The following is a 19,241-nucleotide window of genomic DNA, read 5'->3' as shown; positions in this document are numbered from 1 at the left end:
AAGTTTCGCGGTTTTTTTTTTTTATTATGTGGGAGACGGACCTTTTCCAGTCAGGCTGACCAATGCTCATCTTCCCCCTCACAGATTATCAAGATTTCCTCTGACCCACGAACAAAGAAGCAAAGGTATTTCAGTAAATGCCACGCCGATACGCCCCGGTTAAGAAACAGTCACGCTTTTCGGGTCATGGAAATCCCCGAGTGGGTCTGCCAGGCCACTGATTAAGGGGAAGTGTGTGTGGTTATTACCGCTGGAGTTCCCCTAAGTCTTAAGAGGAAAGCACCAGCGCACAAGCAAACCGCTGGGAGGAGTGCGGGACAAATGGAGCGGGGTGGGGGTGGGGAAGGGGAGGAGCGGGGTGGGGGGGAGGGAGACGTTTAAAAGGCAGCGTGAGACTCCAGCCCGCACCGAACAGCGGGGCGACGGCTGTCACCCGCCAAGACTCGGCCGGCACAACCCCACTGCCGCGCACCGGCCGGGGGCGGCAGGCCGGCCGGTAGACCTGAGGTGAGTGAGCGAGCGTGCGCGTGCACGCGACCGTTCGTGTCTGTGCGTGTGTCCGTGCGCGCGACCCCCAACGTCTCCGCACTGCGTCCCGCGCGGGCGGGGGCTACGTCTGTCGCTCGCCTAGGGGCGCACGGTGATCAGACCTGCTGCAGGGCTCAGAGGTCGGCTCCAGGCCGGCTCTCGAGCCGACCAGGGACGGGAAGAGAGTGGGAGCCCGGGCGGCCCTTCCCGGCGCGGCCGCTCTGGTCCGGCCGGTCCTCGCCTCCGCCCAGACTTGCCCTCCAGCCCGTGGGGCCGCCGGGTCCGGCGCTGCCTCGCCGACACTCACTTAACGTCCGCCTTCCTGCCGGGTGTGCAGTTCCTGTTTTCCTTTTGCAGCGAGTCAGTGGAATGGGGAAGCTTTGACAGTTGGTTTAACTCGATTGCCAAGAGATATCACCGGGCCTTAGACGGTGCCAGATGAGCTTCAGCACAGAGCCTAAAGCAGAGCTTGGGCATAGTAAGGACTCAGTAAAATCTTTTTTTAATGGACAGATGGAGGAGTGTTCCCAAGTGGTGGCAGAAAGAGCAGATTTTTAGTGGTTTTCCTGGTGATCAGCATGGAAACCCTGTAGTGCTCTTAATCTAGTTAGTAAAGTGCTGGAGGTATTTACCCGATCCTAAACTAACAGTAATATTAACTTTGTTTGCCATTATTTGTTGCTAACATTAGGTGTTTCTAATACCCGCTATATTCAACGACTCCCTTAGAAGACCTCACATGTGTTTTCAGGTTTAATTCTCACAGTCCTAAGAAGCACTTGCCCAGGATCACACCCCTGGTATGCGGAGACTGAATGATATTGGAAACTCAAGATGTCTGACTCCAAAGCCTGGTATTAAACCATCACTGAGCAGACTTTGTAGTCATTAATGTAAAATTGATGTCCTTAACACCATGCAAATGAGGGTGCTGCAGTCCTGGGGGGCTCAGTCAAGTTAGCGAAATTCACTTCTCAGGAAAAAGTCTTAGTGTCTACATTATATGCCAGGCTGAATGGACGGTAGGAGTGGGAGGGCTGGTACAGAGCTGAAACACGGTTCTGCTGTGAAGGAGCTCACAGACTAGGGGGAGGCAGAGAGAAAAGGCACACTTAAACTCCAGTGTCTGAGACATGGATGTGCTAAGTGCCCCAGAGGATAGACACACCCAACATCGCTGGCATCAGGGAGGTTGCCCACTAGAAATGAGTAAGAAGAGATGAGGTTGGGGACTTGAGCCAATCTGAGAAGGAGCCACAAGAAAGGAAAGAGGAATCCCAAGAGAGTGGTATCAGAAGCCAAGGGACTAGAACATTTCTTAGAGGAAGTGGACCCCAGTGTCAGGTGTGAAAAATTCCACTGGTTTTGGGAAAGAAAAGATTGGTGATACTCATACTGGGAGTGGTTTTCCACAGACGTAGAAAACAAACATGGTTACCAAAGGGAAAGGCGGGGGATGGATAAATTAGGAGAATGGGATTGACATATACACACTACTATATATAAAATAGCTAACAAACAAGGACCTACTGTACAGCACAGGAACTATACTCACTATTTTATAATAACCTATAAGGGAAAAGAATCTGAAAAAGAATATATATATATATATATATAAAATTGAATCATTGTGCTGTACGCCTGAAGCTAACACAACATTGTAAATCAACTATACTTCAAATAAATAAAAGAAAAAGAGAGAGTGGTTTTAAGTGGTGCTGGCTAAAGCCAGTTGTATTGGGAGACCTTCACCGTAGACAGTTGTTCATTTCATTTGGTTGTGAAGTGAAGGTGAGATACAGGGTAAGTTGCTAGAGTGAAAAGTAGGGTTGAAAGAGGGTTTTTTGGTTTTGTTTTCATTTGAAAGCTGAGACAGAATTAAGCATGCTTGTTCTATTGAAGGAAAAGACCCAGTAGAGAGAGTTGAAGAAATGAAGAGGATGGGGTTAAGAGCAAGGTTTCTGAGGCCAGTGGGGGAGGATGGGATTCTTTTAAGTGAGGCAGTAAGTGGGTTGTGAGCAAAAAGGGCATGGATTTGAGAATGTGAAAGGAGTACTACTCAATGATGTCTCTTTTCTTTGAGAAATCGAAGGCAAAACAATCTACTGAAAGTGAGATGGGGAGTTGTGGAGGAGAAATTTGAGGAAGGTATTGAAGGGTTAGAAGAGTTGCATAGGCCAGTGGGCTAGGCTTAAGAAGAATTGCTGAGAGATAGTGAAGGGCCAACCAAGGTGGAGTCTGACGTCATGCCGGTCTCTGTCTACAAGGTTGTAGATCTTCCCCAGCAGCATTTATAATTCTAGGTGTCGGAAATGGTTAAGACAGAGTTTGAATGGATCCAGGGTTGGCATCTTGGCATATTTTTGTATATTTATTGTATAACTGTTGCCTAAATGTCCACAGACATGCCTTGTTTCCACATCAAAGCTTCTTTAGGGTAAGATCTGTGTAAGGGGTTTGAAATCCCAACTGCATAGGGGCCAGGCAGGTGATATAAATGAACAAAACTAGGGGTGTCTTTTTTAAACAAAAGCACACTTTGCTTACATATTTAACATGTAGGAATAGTCTTCCTTTCCACAAAGAAATATGTCACTCTCATTTTTCTCAAAAAATGTCCCTTTTTGTTTACCTTTCATTTTTGTTACTTTTGATAGACACAGGTATTAGAACAATTCCATTTTCTTCATATTTCTACTGTGAGAAAAACAACAGTGCCAGCTCAGTGACAAAAAGCAACTGACAGTCTCTGTATCAGAGTGCCAGAGGGGAGAGCGTGTGCCTTCCCTAAAGGGTGCAGCCGCTGCTCGTCACTAGCTGATTGTTGCCATGCAGGAATATATGCCCGCGGTAGCCAGATCTTCTGACTTTTCAGGATAAGGTTGGGATCTAGAATGTCATGGGAAATCTCTTACTTTTTTTTTTTTTTTGGCCCCTCCATGTGTGGCATGTGGGATCTTAGTTCACTGTCCAGGGATTGAACCCTCGCCCCCTGCAGTGGAAGCACGGAGTCTTAACCACTGGACCACCAGGGAAGTCCAGAAATCTCTTATTTATTACTTTTTTTTAAACAGAAATCCCTTTTTTAAAAAATTTATTTATTTTATTTTTATTTATTTTTGGCTGCGTTGGGTCTTTGTTGCAGTGCGCGGGCTTCTCCTTGCAGTGACTTCTCTTGCTGCGGAGCACGGGCTCTAGGCGCGCGGGCTTCAGTAGTTGTGGCTCGTGAGCTCTAGAGCACAGGCTCAGTAGTTGTGGCGCACAGGCTTAGTTGCTCCGCGGCATGTGGGACCTTCCCGGACCAGGGCTCAAACCCATGTCCCCTGCATTGGCAGGCGGATTCTTAACCACTGAGCCACCAGCGAAGCCCAGAAATCTCTTACTTTTAAATAATGTTGGTAAGGGACTTCCCTGGTGGCACAGGTGTTAAGAATCCGCCTGCCAGTGCAGGGGACATGGGTTCGATCCCTGGTCCGGGAAGATCCCACATGCTGCGGAGCAACTAAGCCTGTGCGCCACAACTACTGAGCCTGCGCTCTAGAGCCCACGAGCCACAACTACTGAAGCCCGAGCACCTAAAGCCCGAGCTCCGCAACAAGAGAAACCACTGCAATGAGAAGCCCGCTCACCGCAACGAAGAGTAGCCCGGCTCGATGCAACTAGAGAAAGCCCGTGTGCAGCAACGAAGACCCAATGCAACCAAATAAATAAAAATAAAATAAATTTTTAAAAAATGTTGGTAATTAACTAAAACATTTAAACGTACTGTGGTATTTTTCCAAGAAAAATCTTACTTGGAAAACTGGTGAAATTCAAATAAGGCCTATAGATTAATTAACAGCATTGTATCAGTGTTACTTTCCTGGTTTCTATGGTTATACGTGGATATGTAAGTGCAGGATATGTGGGAACTCTTATTTTTATAAGTTTTCTCTATGTATAAATTAATTGCAAAATAAAAAGTTAAAAAAATTAGTGAAATGCTGGAGTCCAATTCTGTACAAGCCAAACATAATACCTCTGCTGGCCACCAGTTTGAGCCTTCTGGTTTTCATGTGGGATTTCTTGGCCTCTGCCGTACCTAATACAGCACCTTGTATGTCACAGACATTCAGTAAATACTAGTGCTCTGCTTTGGAAAAAATGTTTAAAAAGAGATCATGGTGTTACATCTATGAATTATTTGACTTTTAAAACTGTCTTTTTTTTTTTTTTTTAACAGGTTTTACAAAAGAGACGAACTGTTCTACTTCTTCTAGGTTTATTCCAGTTTTTTCTATAAGTCAAAACATCTCAAAATGGAGGCCTAAAACTCTTAAAAGGGACTTAGTCTAATCTCCGGGAGGTAGTTTTGTGCATGAATAAACAAAGTAGTTAACAGGAGTTTTTGGTATCCAAAGAATGTTAATTTTAAAAATATGATCTGGTTATAAGAGGTATAACTATAAAGTAATAATAAGTTTGATTCTGAATATGATTTGTGGATATAAAGAAATGATTGTAGCTGGGACATATTGTTGAACTACTTTTTCAAAGTTGGCCAGGCAGTCTCCCACTGGCTGCTGTGTAGAATAGAAAAAAGTACCTGTGTTTGGTAAAGATTTAAAAATGAGTGACAGTTATCTAGAACAAAGGGTTAATATTCAACCCTCTGCTAAATTAGAGAAACATGCATATAAAACCTTTGGCATGTTAAAAGATTTCTGCGATGACAAAGAAATGTCAAGAACAAAACTTTTTGATAGGTGCAACAAATTTAGAGCAAGTATGAAAGATAAACGTGATGATTGGTAAAGAAATTAACCATTTATAAGACTGTTGATATTTTGAAAGTCAAAACTTTAGTTTGTTCAAATGGGCTGTTATTTCTGAGAATAATTAGAATGAGAATGATGACTCGATGGTTACATTTTGGTAAATGAACAAACTTATTCCAAAAGAAAATTCACACAGAGACAGTAGTAACACCAAGAATGAAAGGAATACTGAAGTTAGACATAATAATTCACCTTTGAGGGCAATTTTCACTGGTATTTAGATATGTTTCTTCTCCCACCTGGAAATAAAGCATTGAAGTCTGCAGTAAAAAGCCCCAACATATGTGGGACCCAGGAAGCATGCTTGCAAAACACTTCTAGAAAAAAAAACCATGGTGACTTGTTTATTGGTTATTACTGACATTATTGACACAGAACCTACTTACTAAAAGCTACTTATAATTGAGAAATTCTGAATTTTGAGATCTCTGCTGTTCAAAAGAAGTGGATTGTGACAAAATAAATCTATTATTTTTTGTCATGATAAATTCTGGTTCAAGGTATGCTACCTGTGAAATAATTTCTGATGAAAGCCAGATTTTTTTATCCATCTTTTTTTTTTTTTTGATTATTTATCTTAGCTTGCAGACTCAGCACTCTGACTTTTGAGTGTTTTTAAAAGTAAATCCATTATCAGGAGATTTGATATTGGTTCTCAACAGCATGAAACTGAGTCTAAAAGACCAAGTGAGCAAATATATTCATCTCTGATAATTTATTTGAAATGCAATGTTTAATTTGCTAAGATCTAGTGGTATTGCTATGACTAAGCAATCTGGTACCTATCTATGGGAAGTAATTATTATTTAATAAATCTTGAAACCAGGTCTTGAGATGTATGAACCAATTCTGATACTACTTAAGCTCTTTATTTGGAAGAAAATTTTGAATTGTTTTGTTCTCCCTAATAAGATGGTTGTAGGAAGAAAAATTAATTTGAGCAAGATTTTGGATAGACTGTATTTCATTGAATCTAAGATGTCATCATTTGTAAAGCACACCATTATTTTATGTACCTCTAAGAAATAAAAATGCTGTTAATTAAAATGTGACATGCCATTCATTAATTGTAAGATACCTCTCCATAGCAGAGATATTAAAACATGCATCTTAGAATCACTGAAATATGATAGTCCATTCTTTCCCTCTTTTGAGGTAGGTCTTATGCTTTTTTTTTTTCTGGCTACCAAATTTCACAATTTAAAAAAAGCAAAATAAACATAGTTTGAATATTTTTGTGTGTATAGAACACTTACACAGCATAGCTTTCCACCAAAACAAACTAGGTATGTGAGACATTTTACCTTCAGGCTGACTGGATGTCACTGAAGCATACTAGTGGAGAGGGTGACCTACCTGTGGAGATACCTGACACTAAATGGCATCTTGATAACCTAAAGCACTCTACACTTTTATGAAGGGTTTTAATTTTCATCACAAGGTACTGTGTAGCATCATGTTTACATTGTATGCAAGAGTATACAAAGGTGCAGGTACTTAATTGGCCCTTAGAATGTATCAATATAGGATTTAGAATCTTGCCATTCTGTAACCCTAAATGCATAGAAGAAAAAAGAATGAAAGATTTCCTGTTCTTAGTGTTCAATCTAGTACTAAAATTAATAAAAATCAAAACCCATGCACAAAACTACCTCCCCAGAGAAAGGCTAGTCCCTTTTCCTCCCCATCCATTTCATTATGAACATAGTAGAAAATAGCATATTCTTATCAAATTTGATGAAAAGTGCCAACATGTTTGAATTGAAGTATGACTTTTCATGTGAGCTGTACCGAATGTCTACCTATTCGGCTTTCCCCGCCGGTGTTCCTGTCTCAGAAAGGAGTCTCGCTCGTGCTGGTTTTTATTATACTGGTGTGAATGACAAGGTCAAATGCTTCTGTTGCGGCCTGATGCTGGATAACTGGAAACAAGGAGATAATCCTATTGAAAAGCATAAAAAGTTGTATCCTAGCTGTAGCTTTGTTCAAAATCTGAATTCAGCTAACATCTCGGGAGCCACTTCTCAGCCTACTTTTCCTTCTTCAGTAACAAATTCCACGCACTCATTACTTCCAAGTTTGGAAAACAGTGGCTATTTCAGTGGCTCTTATTCAAGCTTTCCATCAAGTCTTTTGAACTCTGGACCAAATCAAGATTTTTCTGCCTTGAGGATAAGTCCCTACCGTTGTGCAATGAATACCGAAAAAGCCAGATTACTTACTTTCCAGATGTGGCCATTGACTTTTCTGTCACCAACAGATCTGGCAAAAGCAGGCTTTTACTACATAGGACCTGGAGATAGAGTGGCCTGCTTTGCCTGTGGTGGAAAATTGAGCAACTGGGAACCGAAGGATGATGCTGTGTCAGAACACCTGAGACATTTCCCCAACTGCCCATTTTTAGGAAATCAGCTTCAAGGCACTTCAAGATACACTGTTTCTAATCTGAGCATGCAGACATATGCAGCCCGCTTCAAAACATTCTGTAACTGGCCCTCTAGTGTTCCAGTTCATCCTGAGCAGCTTGCAAGTGCAGGTTTTTATTATATGGGTAAGAAAATCTGATAATAAAAAACAAATATTCAACATGTGTTATCTCATACATTTTAGTGGTCAAATTATATGTATTCATAAGTTTTGGTCCAAAATTAATTTTAGGTCACAGTGATGATGTGAAATGCTTTTGCTGTGATGGTGGGCTGAGGTGTTGGGAATCTGGAGATGATCCATGGGTGGAACATGCCAAGTGGTTTCCAAGGTAATTGTTTTGAAATTTTCTTTTCAAGTGTGTGTGATTATTGTGAGAGGAGTTATATGTGTTTACCTTATAATCAACTGTTACTTTATTCTGTCTTTGTTTCAAAAATACTTTTATGAATAAACTTAGGAGGGATTACTTAGAAAAATAATTACTTAAAAGGTTTCGATGGAAATTTAAGATAAAGAGGAAATAATTTAGGGTTTCTTTGTGTGTGTAATTAATATATATACATGTATATTAAAATAACATACACTCATTATAAAACCAAAGTTACACATTGTAGGAAAGTACAGAGACAAAAAAAATTTAAATGTCCAGAAATCTCACCACCTAAAAATGACCACAGTCACCATTTTAGTGAACATCCCTCCAGAGACATCTCTTTATGCATATGTACATATATAGATAAATGTATACAATTTTACATGAATTAGATATATTTACTGTTTTGAAACTTTTTTCAGTCAACATGCTTTGAACATATTTTCATTTATTCACCTCTCAATAATATTAACTGATTACCTATTATCAGGCACTATTGTAGATGCTTAATATACTCAGTTGAACAAAACCAAGACTCCTGGTCTCATATGCTAAACTTACAGCAGTAGAGGACAGACAATGAATAAAAACTTAATAAATAAGTTATATAGCATGTTGGAAGATAATATGTGCTATGGATAAAAAGAAAAAAGGGAGCTCGCTAAGGGAGATCAGAGGCACCAGTCTGGTTACAATGTTAAGTAGGGTCATCAGAGTAAATATAGACCCATCTCATCTGTTTTGATCACTACATAGCACTTTGTTGTCAACACTTCTGATTATTCTATACTTGTTTACACTCTCCCTTTTTTACTAAAATCAGGTAGCCTATAATTATATTTTTCATGGTCAACACTTTTAGTATTTTTAGTGTTGATTACTAAACTTAGTATCCTAACATTTGCATTATATAATTTTTTATATATACTATGTCTTCATTTATAGGAACTTTGCACTCCCCAAATATTTCAGAGTTCAAAAATTATGAAGATTAAAAAGAACACCTTACATAGACATTTTTAAAAAATGCTGCTAGCTTTCTATTGTGGTAATTTTGTGAATATATAAAAAGAACAGTAAATTTGCTTTGGTAATGTCATGAATTCATTTCGTACTTAAATTTGACCATGGATGTATATTACCTAGAAACTACCAAACTTGTGAATGTCTGACTTCTTAGAAAATGTGTTCAGCTTCCTCATTCTTTCTATGTATATTTTCAGCTTTTAAACATACAAAGCTTATGTATGAACAGTATCATTTATTAGGGAAATTTCTACCTGTCTCCTTGGCTCGTTATGAATGTTCAGAATGTTTTTAGGAATCTTAGAATAGTTGAAGAGAGCAGCAAGGACCTCGGAGTGGAGACAGCCTTACTTATCTCAGTGGACTGGGAGCCTCACAACCCTTATCCACATCAGCCTTGGCCGATTACCAGTTACAGCCTTCCTCTTGCTTACATCATCTTGCCTTTGAGTGCAGTATCTCTTATCACTGCCTATAAGCTAAATGAATAGTCAAGTGGTTATAATTATGTTTATGTTCATTTGAAATATTTAGTAGTCTACAAATGACCAGATTAAAATAACCCCCCAGATTTAATTTCGCTTACATTTTAGGTGTGAGTACTTGATACGAATTAAAGGACAAGAGTTCATCAGTCGAGTTCAAGCCAGTTACCCTCATCTACTTGAACAGGTAGGGACAGTTTTTTTGTTTTTTAAATCACTCATTAAATTGATTTTCTGATAAATTATTTTCTGATAATTACAGAGAGTAGTATTTTAGTGAAAAGACAAGTCAATTTAAAAATACATTTTCTTTTTTCAACACTCAGCATGATCTTAGAGAGTGCTAGTCTTTGGATAACAGCAGATCCAGAATTAGAAACCTTCTGAAAAATAATATTTAAGTTATGTTTCTGAGTATTTCTTCAACTAAGTTGCAATAAATTAAATTATTTGAGGAAAAAAATTGACTGGATAGTAACATTTAATAGTTTTACTATATAAATTTTTCTTAAAAGGATTTGAGGAAGATAATTGTATTGCTCTTTCTAATCTTCCCAGAAAAGCAAGTAAGAACTTAGAGAATAGTTTGAGGGTCAAACACTTCCTAGCCACAGTCAATGGAAATAAAGGGTCCAGCTTATCCCAAAGGAGCACCCAGAAAATGGAAGATCTTTGGGATGATAGGCAAACAGTGATTGTCTTACAGGTCAGTGAAAAGGTGTAGCCCTTTTCCTGCCTTAATGAAAATGGATTTTATTTGTTAATACACACATACACACGCACACATGAAGAAACTCTATTGGTTTATGGCCTACAGAAATGCTGTTGAATGTAAATGAAATTCTGCTTTTGACATAAAAAATTATGTTGCCAGTAAACAAGTCAGTTTGCAATAAATTGAATAAATTAGGTCTCTTGATTAATTTTTGTTGCAATGAACAAGATTTACATTTTAATTTATATACATTTTTTTGTAGCTGTTATCTACTTCAGACAATCCAGAAGATGAAAATGCAGAGTCACCAAGTATGTATACTAATACTAATTACTACATTTAAATATTAAAACCATTTGATACTGTTAAGATTGAAAGTTGATACTTATAATAATGTACATTTATATTATGATTTATAATTTACAATGAATTTTCAAATACATTATTGGTATTTTTCAAATTTTAGTGCATATCATAATTGCCTGAGGAACTCTAAAAAATATTACAGATTTCTAGTCTCCACTTTAACCCTACTAAGTTGAATCATAGTATCTGAAGGTGGGGCTTGAGCATCTATAGTTTTAACAAGCTTCAGACATCCAGCCTAACCCTTGTTCTCAGACCAGTGTGGGAACGGGTGCACTATGACATTAGATTGCATACATATTCTTTCTATGAAACGGAGAGAGTAGAAAATAATATTCTCATTTTTCAATAGTTACTCAGAGGCTCAGAGATGTTAAGTGACTTGTCCACCACCTTAAACTTGAAAGGTGATAGAGCCAATATTTGAACAAGCTCTTTTCCCTTATCTAGTGTTAAATTCAATTCAATAAATATTTGTTGTGCTTCTGCTATTCTGGGGAAAGAGAGAACAGGATAAACATAACACCTGCTCTCATGAGCTAGTGGTCTAAGGAATACAGGCAAATACACAGATAGGAGAACAGTATGGAAAGTAAAGTGTGCTCTGAGAGCACATGCAGGACAATTAGCCCAGACTTGGAAGATCAGAAAAGGCTTTCCAGAGGAAGTATTTGTCTTAGCACAGAATCAAAGGGAAGAATAGTAGTTAACCAAATAACAACGGGAGGAAAAGAATATTCTTGACAGAGAGAACAGCACATGAAAGACTTAAGTGACAAAAGAGAACAGGCACACTTGAAGAACTGAACAAAATTCTGTATGGCTAGAAGTAGGATTTGTGAACAGATAAATGAATGAAGCAGGCTAGCTTAAGAGTGGTCAGCACTGTAGGCAGAATTTGACCCAAGAGCCGTCAGTTTGTGGCTTCTGGGATAGAAGGCGAATGAGTAAGTGGCAAGAGATGAGGCTGAAGGGGTAAACAGGGTCCAGATTGCATAAGATATTGTAAGGCACAGTTGAATGTTATCCTAAAAGCAAAGGAATTGTTGTTGGAATTTAAGAAGGAATGTGACACATTCAGATTTGTGTTTTTAAAAAGTCATTCTGGTTACAATGTTGAGAATGAATTAGACAGGAGCAATATTTTAGGAGGCCATTGCAGTAATAGATATGAGTGATTACACTTGGCCTCTTTCAAAATTATGTTAAACATATTTGATTTAGAAAGCTCATTTGTTCATTCAACATGGGGAAAAAGGAATCTCAGTGCTGGTGGGGATGATCCCAACATTCTGTTTCTTTCTCCCACTCATATTTATGCCAGATAATGCATATTTTGAATCTGAATGCAATATTCCATATTCCTATTTTAGTGACTGAACATGTATATCATTATTTTAAATTTAAGAAAGGTAATACAAAATAGTACCTACACATTTTCTGGGCCTTATGTTTTTGATATTGTAATAACTCGCAATTTAGAAAATATACAGACTATCCCAATATGTTTTAAATTCTTTATTCCGTATAGTTATTCATTTTGGACCTGGAGAAAACCATTCAGAAGATGCAGTCATGATGAATACACCTGTTGTTAAAGCTGCTTTGGAAATGGGCTTTAGTAGAAGGCTGGTAAAGCAGACAGTTCAGAGTAAAATCCTAACAACTGGAGAGAATTACAAAACTGTCAGTGATCTTGTATTAGATTTACTTAATGCAGAAGATGAAATAAGGGAAGAGGAGAAAGAAAGAGCAACTGAGGAAAAAGAATCAGGTACACATATTTACTTACAGTCTCCATTTCTGTAAGGATGTCACTGTACATAAGTTATTGAAAATATAGTCAATCCAGTGGATTTTAAGTTCAATATTCTGCATTTGAATTCTGAAAACTTTTTTTACATTAAAATATATTTGAGTTGCTTATTAGTAAATTGAAAATATAAGTAAATATATTGAGTGAAAGCATTGTTTCCTGCTTTTTCTTAATTTCTATTTTTATTCTGGGTAATTGACTGTGTATGTAATTATTCATGGCACATTTTTGATCCCAGACTAGTTGCTCACTCCTCTTTGCTATAAATTGGGGTGGGATCAGGGACAATTACTAATTTTAATATTAGCATAACAGTGTATCTCAGCCTGTGACTATAAATTAATGTACAGATTATGATTAAGTTTCCTATTTGCCCACACAAGAACCGAGTTCCCCTTTGGAGTGCCCCTCTGTTATTTAGGGGAGCTCTAAGACACTGTTTCCCATTCTCCCAAGACAAGTTATCCATGCCCTTCCATGCTAGCCTTGTCTGCTCCCTGTTGCCTCTACTGTGTTGAGGCTCATCCCCTCCTCTGGATGAGCATGTTCATTCTCATCTGGTTGCTCCACTGCCATCATCACTCTGGCCTGGACAAAGAGAAATGTTGATCTCTCCTTTGCCACTCCTTCCGAAGCATGGACCAGATCCAAGAGTCCTTTCAACACAGCTGAAAACAGACTACAACTTTTAACAAGCTCTTACTGGAGATTTAGGGATAACAGAAGGGCATTACATCACAGATGGCAGTTGACAGCTATAATTGTATGTGGCCTCTCTTGGTGCCCCTAAGCCCATCCTCATGAATCTCTTTGCCTAGCTCCTGATTCATCTCTCTAGCTCTGGCCAGTTTTAACAAATGACTAGGAAAGTCCCAAGCAAAGCTCAGGCCCCCAAATATCCACAAAGCCCAGAATGAGAAAGGTTTGCCCCATATCCTTGTCCAAGGCCATCTGGGACCTCTTTCTTCCCAGAATGGTTGACGGTGAGATTGTCCACTCCATTCCCGGAAAAATCTACCCCTGGCCAACCCAGACAAACATATCAGATCATAGGAATACAGCATCCTCTATTTACCAAAGTGTGAATTATTCAGTTCTACATGTCACCAGTATAGCAGCAACGTAGTCCAAGTTCATCTTTGCCCAGCCAAGTTCTCCTTTTCATTGTGAAGTGAAGATAGGGCTGCATGTCCTTCCTGTAGTCCTCTCAGTCTTACCACTGGTTGTCAGTGAACACCTGCTCAAAGAAGAGAACACCCATTTCCACAATTGTTTATAGACCCTTAGAAGTCTAAAGCCATCCAGCTATAAAATACTTATTTTTCTTCCAAAAAAAAAATCAACAGTTTCCAGAGATGACTCCAAGTCAACAGTATACAATAACTTGGATTATCAAAAATACCCGTTAGCTTCTCAGCTCACTGTTATATCCATACTACCTAGCACAGTATCTGTATATAGTCTGTGCTCAAGAAATATTTTTTTGAATGACAATGAAAATACTTACGTTTACGTTACTGATTATAGTTTCCCAGAACAGTAAGTGAGTGATTTCTTGACAGATGAGTAAATAAAGAGGCAACTTAGGATATTTTTTCCAAGATAAAAGAATAATATGCTTCAAAGGTTTATTCAAGTCTTCACCTCTTATAAACCAGAATACAGTCTATGACTTTGAAGTGAGACTATTTTCTGCAGCTACTAGCAATCCAATTTTAGAAATCTTAAGAATTTCAGAGAACTTCTTACATTAGTTCAAGTAAAATGTAATTAAAAAATTAATGTACTTTAACATCAAGTATAAATTATATTTTAATTTTCTAAAATATCACTACTTCTTAACCATAGGTTACTTAACAATATGTTAAGTTCTAATTCTTCCATCCCTCTGGCTGTTATTTCTTTGTTCCTACTACTGTTGAAATTGCCAAGGCCTGATGGTTCATTTGTTCAACAGGTATTTGTGGAACATTGACTTTGTGCCAGACACTGTTCTAGGTCCTGATCCTTTTCTCATTTATTCTCAGAGCTTCAATTCTCTTCAGAATGTATATCTCGAGGCTGGACTTTCTGACTAAGCACTGTTTTTTATTCCTTACTAAACAGTTCTATTTATATGTCCTATTATTTGACAAAGTGAGAGTTTCTAAAATCTAATGATCATCTCCCCTCAAATAATTCTTCTTTAGACAGCCCAACTTCTCTTTTTATTTTATAGAAAAGCTTTATGGATCATGGTAAAACTATATGATAGTTAATTAATAAACTTGGAATCATAAGTCATATTCCAAAGAGATAATAAAATTGCAGAGTTTCAAATGTAAAATATTTTACCACTAGATACAAAATCTAGATTTGGAAGAAGAATACAGAGATCGTATAGGACAGGAAGGTATTGACAAGTAGGATTTATTTTTCAAAATGCTGTTAGTGCCTTTCCCCCCTTACTATAAAACATTGAGGTAATAGCAATATCATGTCTAAATTTGGGAAATAATAATTAATTAATAATTTCATCTTAAAATAGAACTTTAAAGAAGTTTTATGGGTGACTGATAATTTAAGAAAAAAATGTTCTATCATTTTAATTCCCTTGATTTTGCCTTTCCCCACTTTGACTAGATTGGATTAAAATTTCAGTTTTATTTGGTTCTAAGTTTTATTTGGTTAAAGGATTGGCAGTATTGCAGAATGGTAGAGAGCATAGATTATGAAACCAAATTGCCTCAGTTTGACTTTTGCTAGTTGTGCATCCTTTAGCAATTTACTTGCCTCACTGTACCTCTATTTTCTTATCTGCTAAATAAGGGTACTAGTACCTACCTCAAAGGGCTGTTGTGAAGATGAAATGAGTTAATACATGGAAAGTGCCTACCACAGTGCTCAGTGTTAGTTCTTATTATAATTAGAGTTATTATCAAGCACGGGGCATCAGGTACCCCCAAAGCTAGCAATCAACTTCAGTGCCAACTGATTATGAATTATGGTTTTTTCATTCAGTTATATGTGTATATGTGGAAGGAAGTTTGTGGACAGAGTTTGAACGTGATTGTGTTTGTGTTTTTTTCTATAAAGATGACCTATCATTAATCCGGAAGAATAGAATGGCACTTTTTCAACATTTGACTTGTGCGCTTCCAATCCTGGATAGTCTACTAACTGCCAGAGTGATTAGCGAGCAAGAACGTGATGTTATTAAACAAAAAACACAGACATCCTTACAAGCAAGAGAACTGATTGATACTATCTTAGTAAAAGGAAATTTTGCAGCCACCATATTCAAAAACTCTCTACAAGAAATTGACCCCATGTTATACCAGCATTTATTTGGTGAGTGCTGGAAAATTACTTTTGGAACTTCCTAGGTCAATTGAAAATACGCTTTTATTAATGATTTGTGATTATTGAAAATAATTCAACCTAATTTATAAACTATTAATTGTACAAAAAGATTGAAGGCTTTCATTGCCTTGACATTATGAAAATTATCTATAGTATTTGGCCAGAGTCTAAACTGTTAGTTTAAAAATATATATTCTGTGACTAAATATTGTTAATCTTATTTGTCATAGTAATACTTTTGCTTTTTCTCCCTTAGTGCAACAAGACATAAAATACATTCCCACAGAAAATGTTTCAGGTAAAATAGTATTAATAATTTAAATCAGTAGAAAACATTGTTTTTTATTTTCTTGGCTTTTCATTGGAGGAGAAGCAGCAAATTGCCTTTTATTAAAATTTTTTTTCTCTTCTTAGATTTACCAATGGAAGAACAATTGAGGAGACTACAAGAAGAAAGAACATGTAAAGTGTGTATGGACAAAGAAGTGTCCATAGTGTTTATTCCTTGCGGTCACCTAGTAGTTTGCAAAGATTGTGCCCCTTCTCTAAGAAAATGCCCTATTTGTAGAGGTACAATCAAGGGTACAGTTCGTACATTTCTTTCATGAAGAAGATCTAAAACTTTGTCTAAACTTTAGAATTAGTAGATTACATGTTTACATGTATTGTAATTTTAACTTTGATACTGATTTGGTTTCTTTAAGATTTCTTATTTATTTACAACAATTTTGTTTTATATAAATATTTATGTAAAACATGAACATACATATTTTATGTAGCAAGGGAATGATAGGCTTTTGTTTTCGTGAACAAAAAACAGGGATAGCACTATAAGCACAATACTAAAGGAAAATTTCAGCACTATTGAAATTGTAAGTGAAGTAAAATTTAAGATTTTGAACTGAACTTTCAGAATTTTAAATATTTTGGAGCTGTATTAAGGATCAGGAACATGGATTCTCTTGCTTTTTCCATCAATGTCCTATACATAGAAGGTCTTGATGTTTGTTGAATGACTTTTTCAGGACATGATGTTTTTATAAAGAATTCTGTGAGGAACATTTTAATAAAGCAATCAAAATTACGCTTGTTCTTAATACCTTCATTTCTATGATAATCGGATAGTTTACTGACTCCCAGCCTCCTTCCATCCCTCCCTAAGACCTCTTGAATATTGAACTACAGTTTAGATCCCTTTCTGTAAGATGCTTCTTCATTTATACTTGTAGAGCACAGGGGTCAACCACACCTGGCTTTAATCTATAGGATTTTATACGATGTCTGAGTCAAAATCAAATAATCTTCCCAGTAAATTTCTTTATTCATTTGTCTGTTGATTCATTCAAGGAAGTCTCATGCCTGCCCTACCCATTGGGAAAAGCCCCTAGTTTTATTTTCTCCACTTTGGTATTAATTCTGGGACATGAAAAGTACACTGGTTAGCAGTGTTTGGAACAAACAGCTTGTTCTCATAAAACAATTTGTTCTGTACTGCCAGTGCAGAAAAATTTCCTTCTTTGCATTACTTTTTGGTACTCAACATGTCCAATTCATAATTCTCTATCCTTTGCTTCCTGTAGAGTTTTTAGGGCTTTAAAACCAGAAGTGACACTATAGTTGGCAATAGTCTGGAGAGACAAGCAAAGGCCAATCATCTAAACCAGTTCTAGATGTCTGCTGGAGTTCTACAGAAAGATTAGGAACCAAGCAAGAGGGGGAGATTCCATCTCTTCATTCTGATGCTGGGAGACTACTTAGGATGCAACTGATTTTGCCTCTTTGTTAGAAGATTCAGTTGGCTAGCCTCACGCTAACCACAGTGTCCTGCTGGAGTGCAAGGCTGAATCCATTGTATTATTGCTTAGGTGATTTGTAACTCAGCTTGAAGATAAATATTTAGATAGTATATACCCTTCTTGCAGCAGCTATTTTTTATCTGGTTTTTAGTTCATACTACATTTAATATTTGAACTTTGCCATCTCCACTGTGAAACTCTTGCTCATTTCTCATTTTGGTAATATATGTATAGCTAACATAACCAACTTATTTATCCAAATATTTTGTTATCTGCCTAAGTGTTAGTTAAATTGAAATTTTGTTTTGGAAAAAAAAAGTCACTGTAGATAATAATGGTAGCTTCACTTGCTGATGGCATGTTTTTAGGTGCTTGACATTAGGCATGCTTTTAGGTGCTTGACATGCATTCATTCATTTGATTCTCTCCCAACTTCACCCACCATCCAACCTGGACTTCAGTCCCCAGAATTGGGTGGATAATTCAAACCTCAATATAAAATATATAATAAGCGTTATAATTCAGAACTTTGCAATGGGCTTAATTTCATACTTAGGTTATGCTCCTTATAACTTCCATCCATTCTTTTTATCCATTTCCTTATATTACTTGATACTATTAGCCATTAAATTCCTTTGCAGTCACAGGCAATGTCATTCAACCATCTTTACCTCTTTTTGACGTCTTGCACATCATAGTAGACTGTGGATGTTACCATGTAAGTTCCAGTCAAGACTATCAGATGGGATGTTTAAGAGATTCACTATTTTAGAAGCAACACTAGTACCCTTGAAACAAAGAGTATTAGTAGGTCAGGATTACTCATTCTTTTGAAAACTGTGCCGACCCCTACTCTTCTAGTAAAGAAGAGATAGGCAAGGTCCAATCTCTGGAGTTTGTACCGTGCAAATACAATAATAGGTATTTTGCTCTTTATCAGGTTCTGACATGGCCCTGTATAGTTTTCAACCTCATTTTCTACTACTTTCCTCTTGTTCACTATATCTCAGCTACCTTGGCTTTCTTCAGTGTCTAAATAAATATGGCAAGCTCTTTTGCTTCAGGGTCTTTGACTGGACTGTTCTTTCATTCACTCTTTCCCTGACAAATTTCGGCTCATTCTTCAGGTCTTACTTGGCTTAGATGTTACTTCTTCAGAGAGGCCTTCTCTGACTTCCTCCATCTAAATTATACCCCTTAGACCGTCTTTCTGATGGCCTATTTGTTCTTTTTCTTCATGACATTTATCACAATTTGTATTTATACATTTATTTGTTTAATGTCATGTTCTATTGTCAAAATTTCCATGAGAAAAGGAGCCATGTGTTTTGTTCACCAGTACGTGTCTAGCATCTAGCTCAAAGCCTGACATAGAATAGGCCCTTACTGAAAAAAATGAGTGAATAAATGACTTTCTATGAGTGGGGGTGGGATGTGAGAGGGAATTTCTTCCTCCTTAATTACCACTGTTGTTAAAGTAATAAGGCATAATCATTGGTGGAGAATCATGGGCCAAATTCTGCACTTCTTTAGATATCAAAGGGAAT

The 19,241-nt window shown here is 37.4% G+C and overlaps 1 protein-coding gene across 1 annotated transcript; it reads left to right on the top strand.

The window, feature by feature from the left end:
• The first annotated feature begins 387 nt into the window (after positions 1 to 387).
• BIRC3 (baculoviral IAP repeat containing 3) lies at positions 388 to 16,982 on the top strand. Its single transcript, XM_059930513.1, has 9 exons — positions 388 to 507; positions 4,751 to 7,896; positions 8,004 to 8,103; positions 9,768 to 9,846; positions 10,637 to 10,685; positions 12,272 to 12,514; positions 15,632 to 15,886; positions 16,155 to 16,196; positions 16,313 to 16,982. Exons 2-9 carry the CDS (start codon positions 7,044 to 7,046, stop codon positions 16,504 to 16,506), a joined length of 1,815 nt encoding a protein of 604 aa, XP_059786496.1. The 5' UTR covers positions 388 to 507; positions 4,751 to 7,043; the 3' UTR covers positions 16,507 to 16,982.
• The last annotated feature ends 2,259 nt before the right edge of the window (positions 16,983 to 19,241 follow it).

This window comes from Balaenoptera ricei, chromosome 8 (genome assembly GCF_028023285.1).
Source record: "Balaenoptera ricei isolate mBalRic1 chromosome 8, mBalRic1.hap2, whole genome shotgun sequence".
Taxonomy (NCBI): domain Eukaryota; kingdom Metazoa; phylum Chordata; class Mammalia; order Artiodactyla; family Balaenopteridae; genus Balaenoptera; species Balaenoptera ricei.
This window is presented reverse-complemented; position numbering and strand designations above follow the sequence as displayed.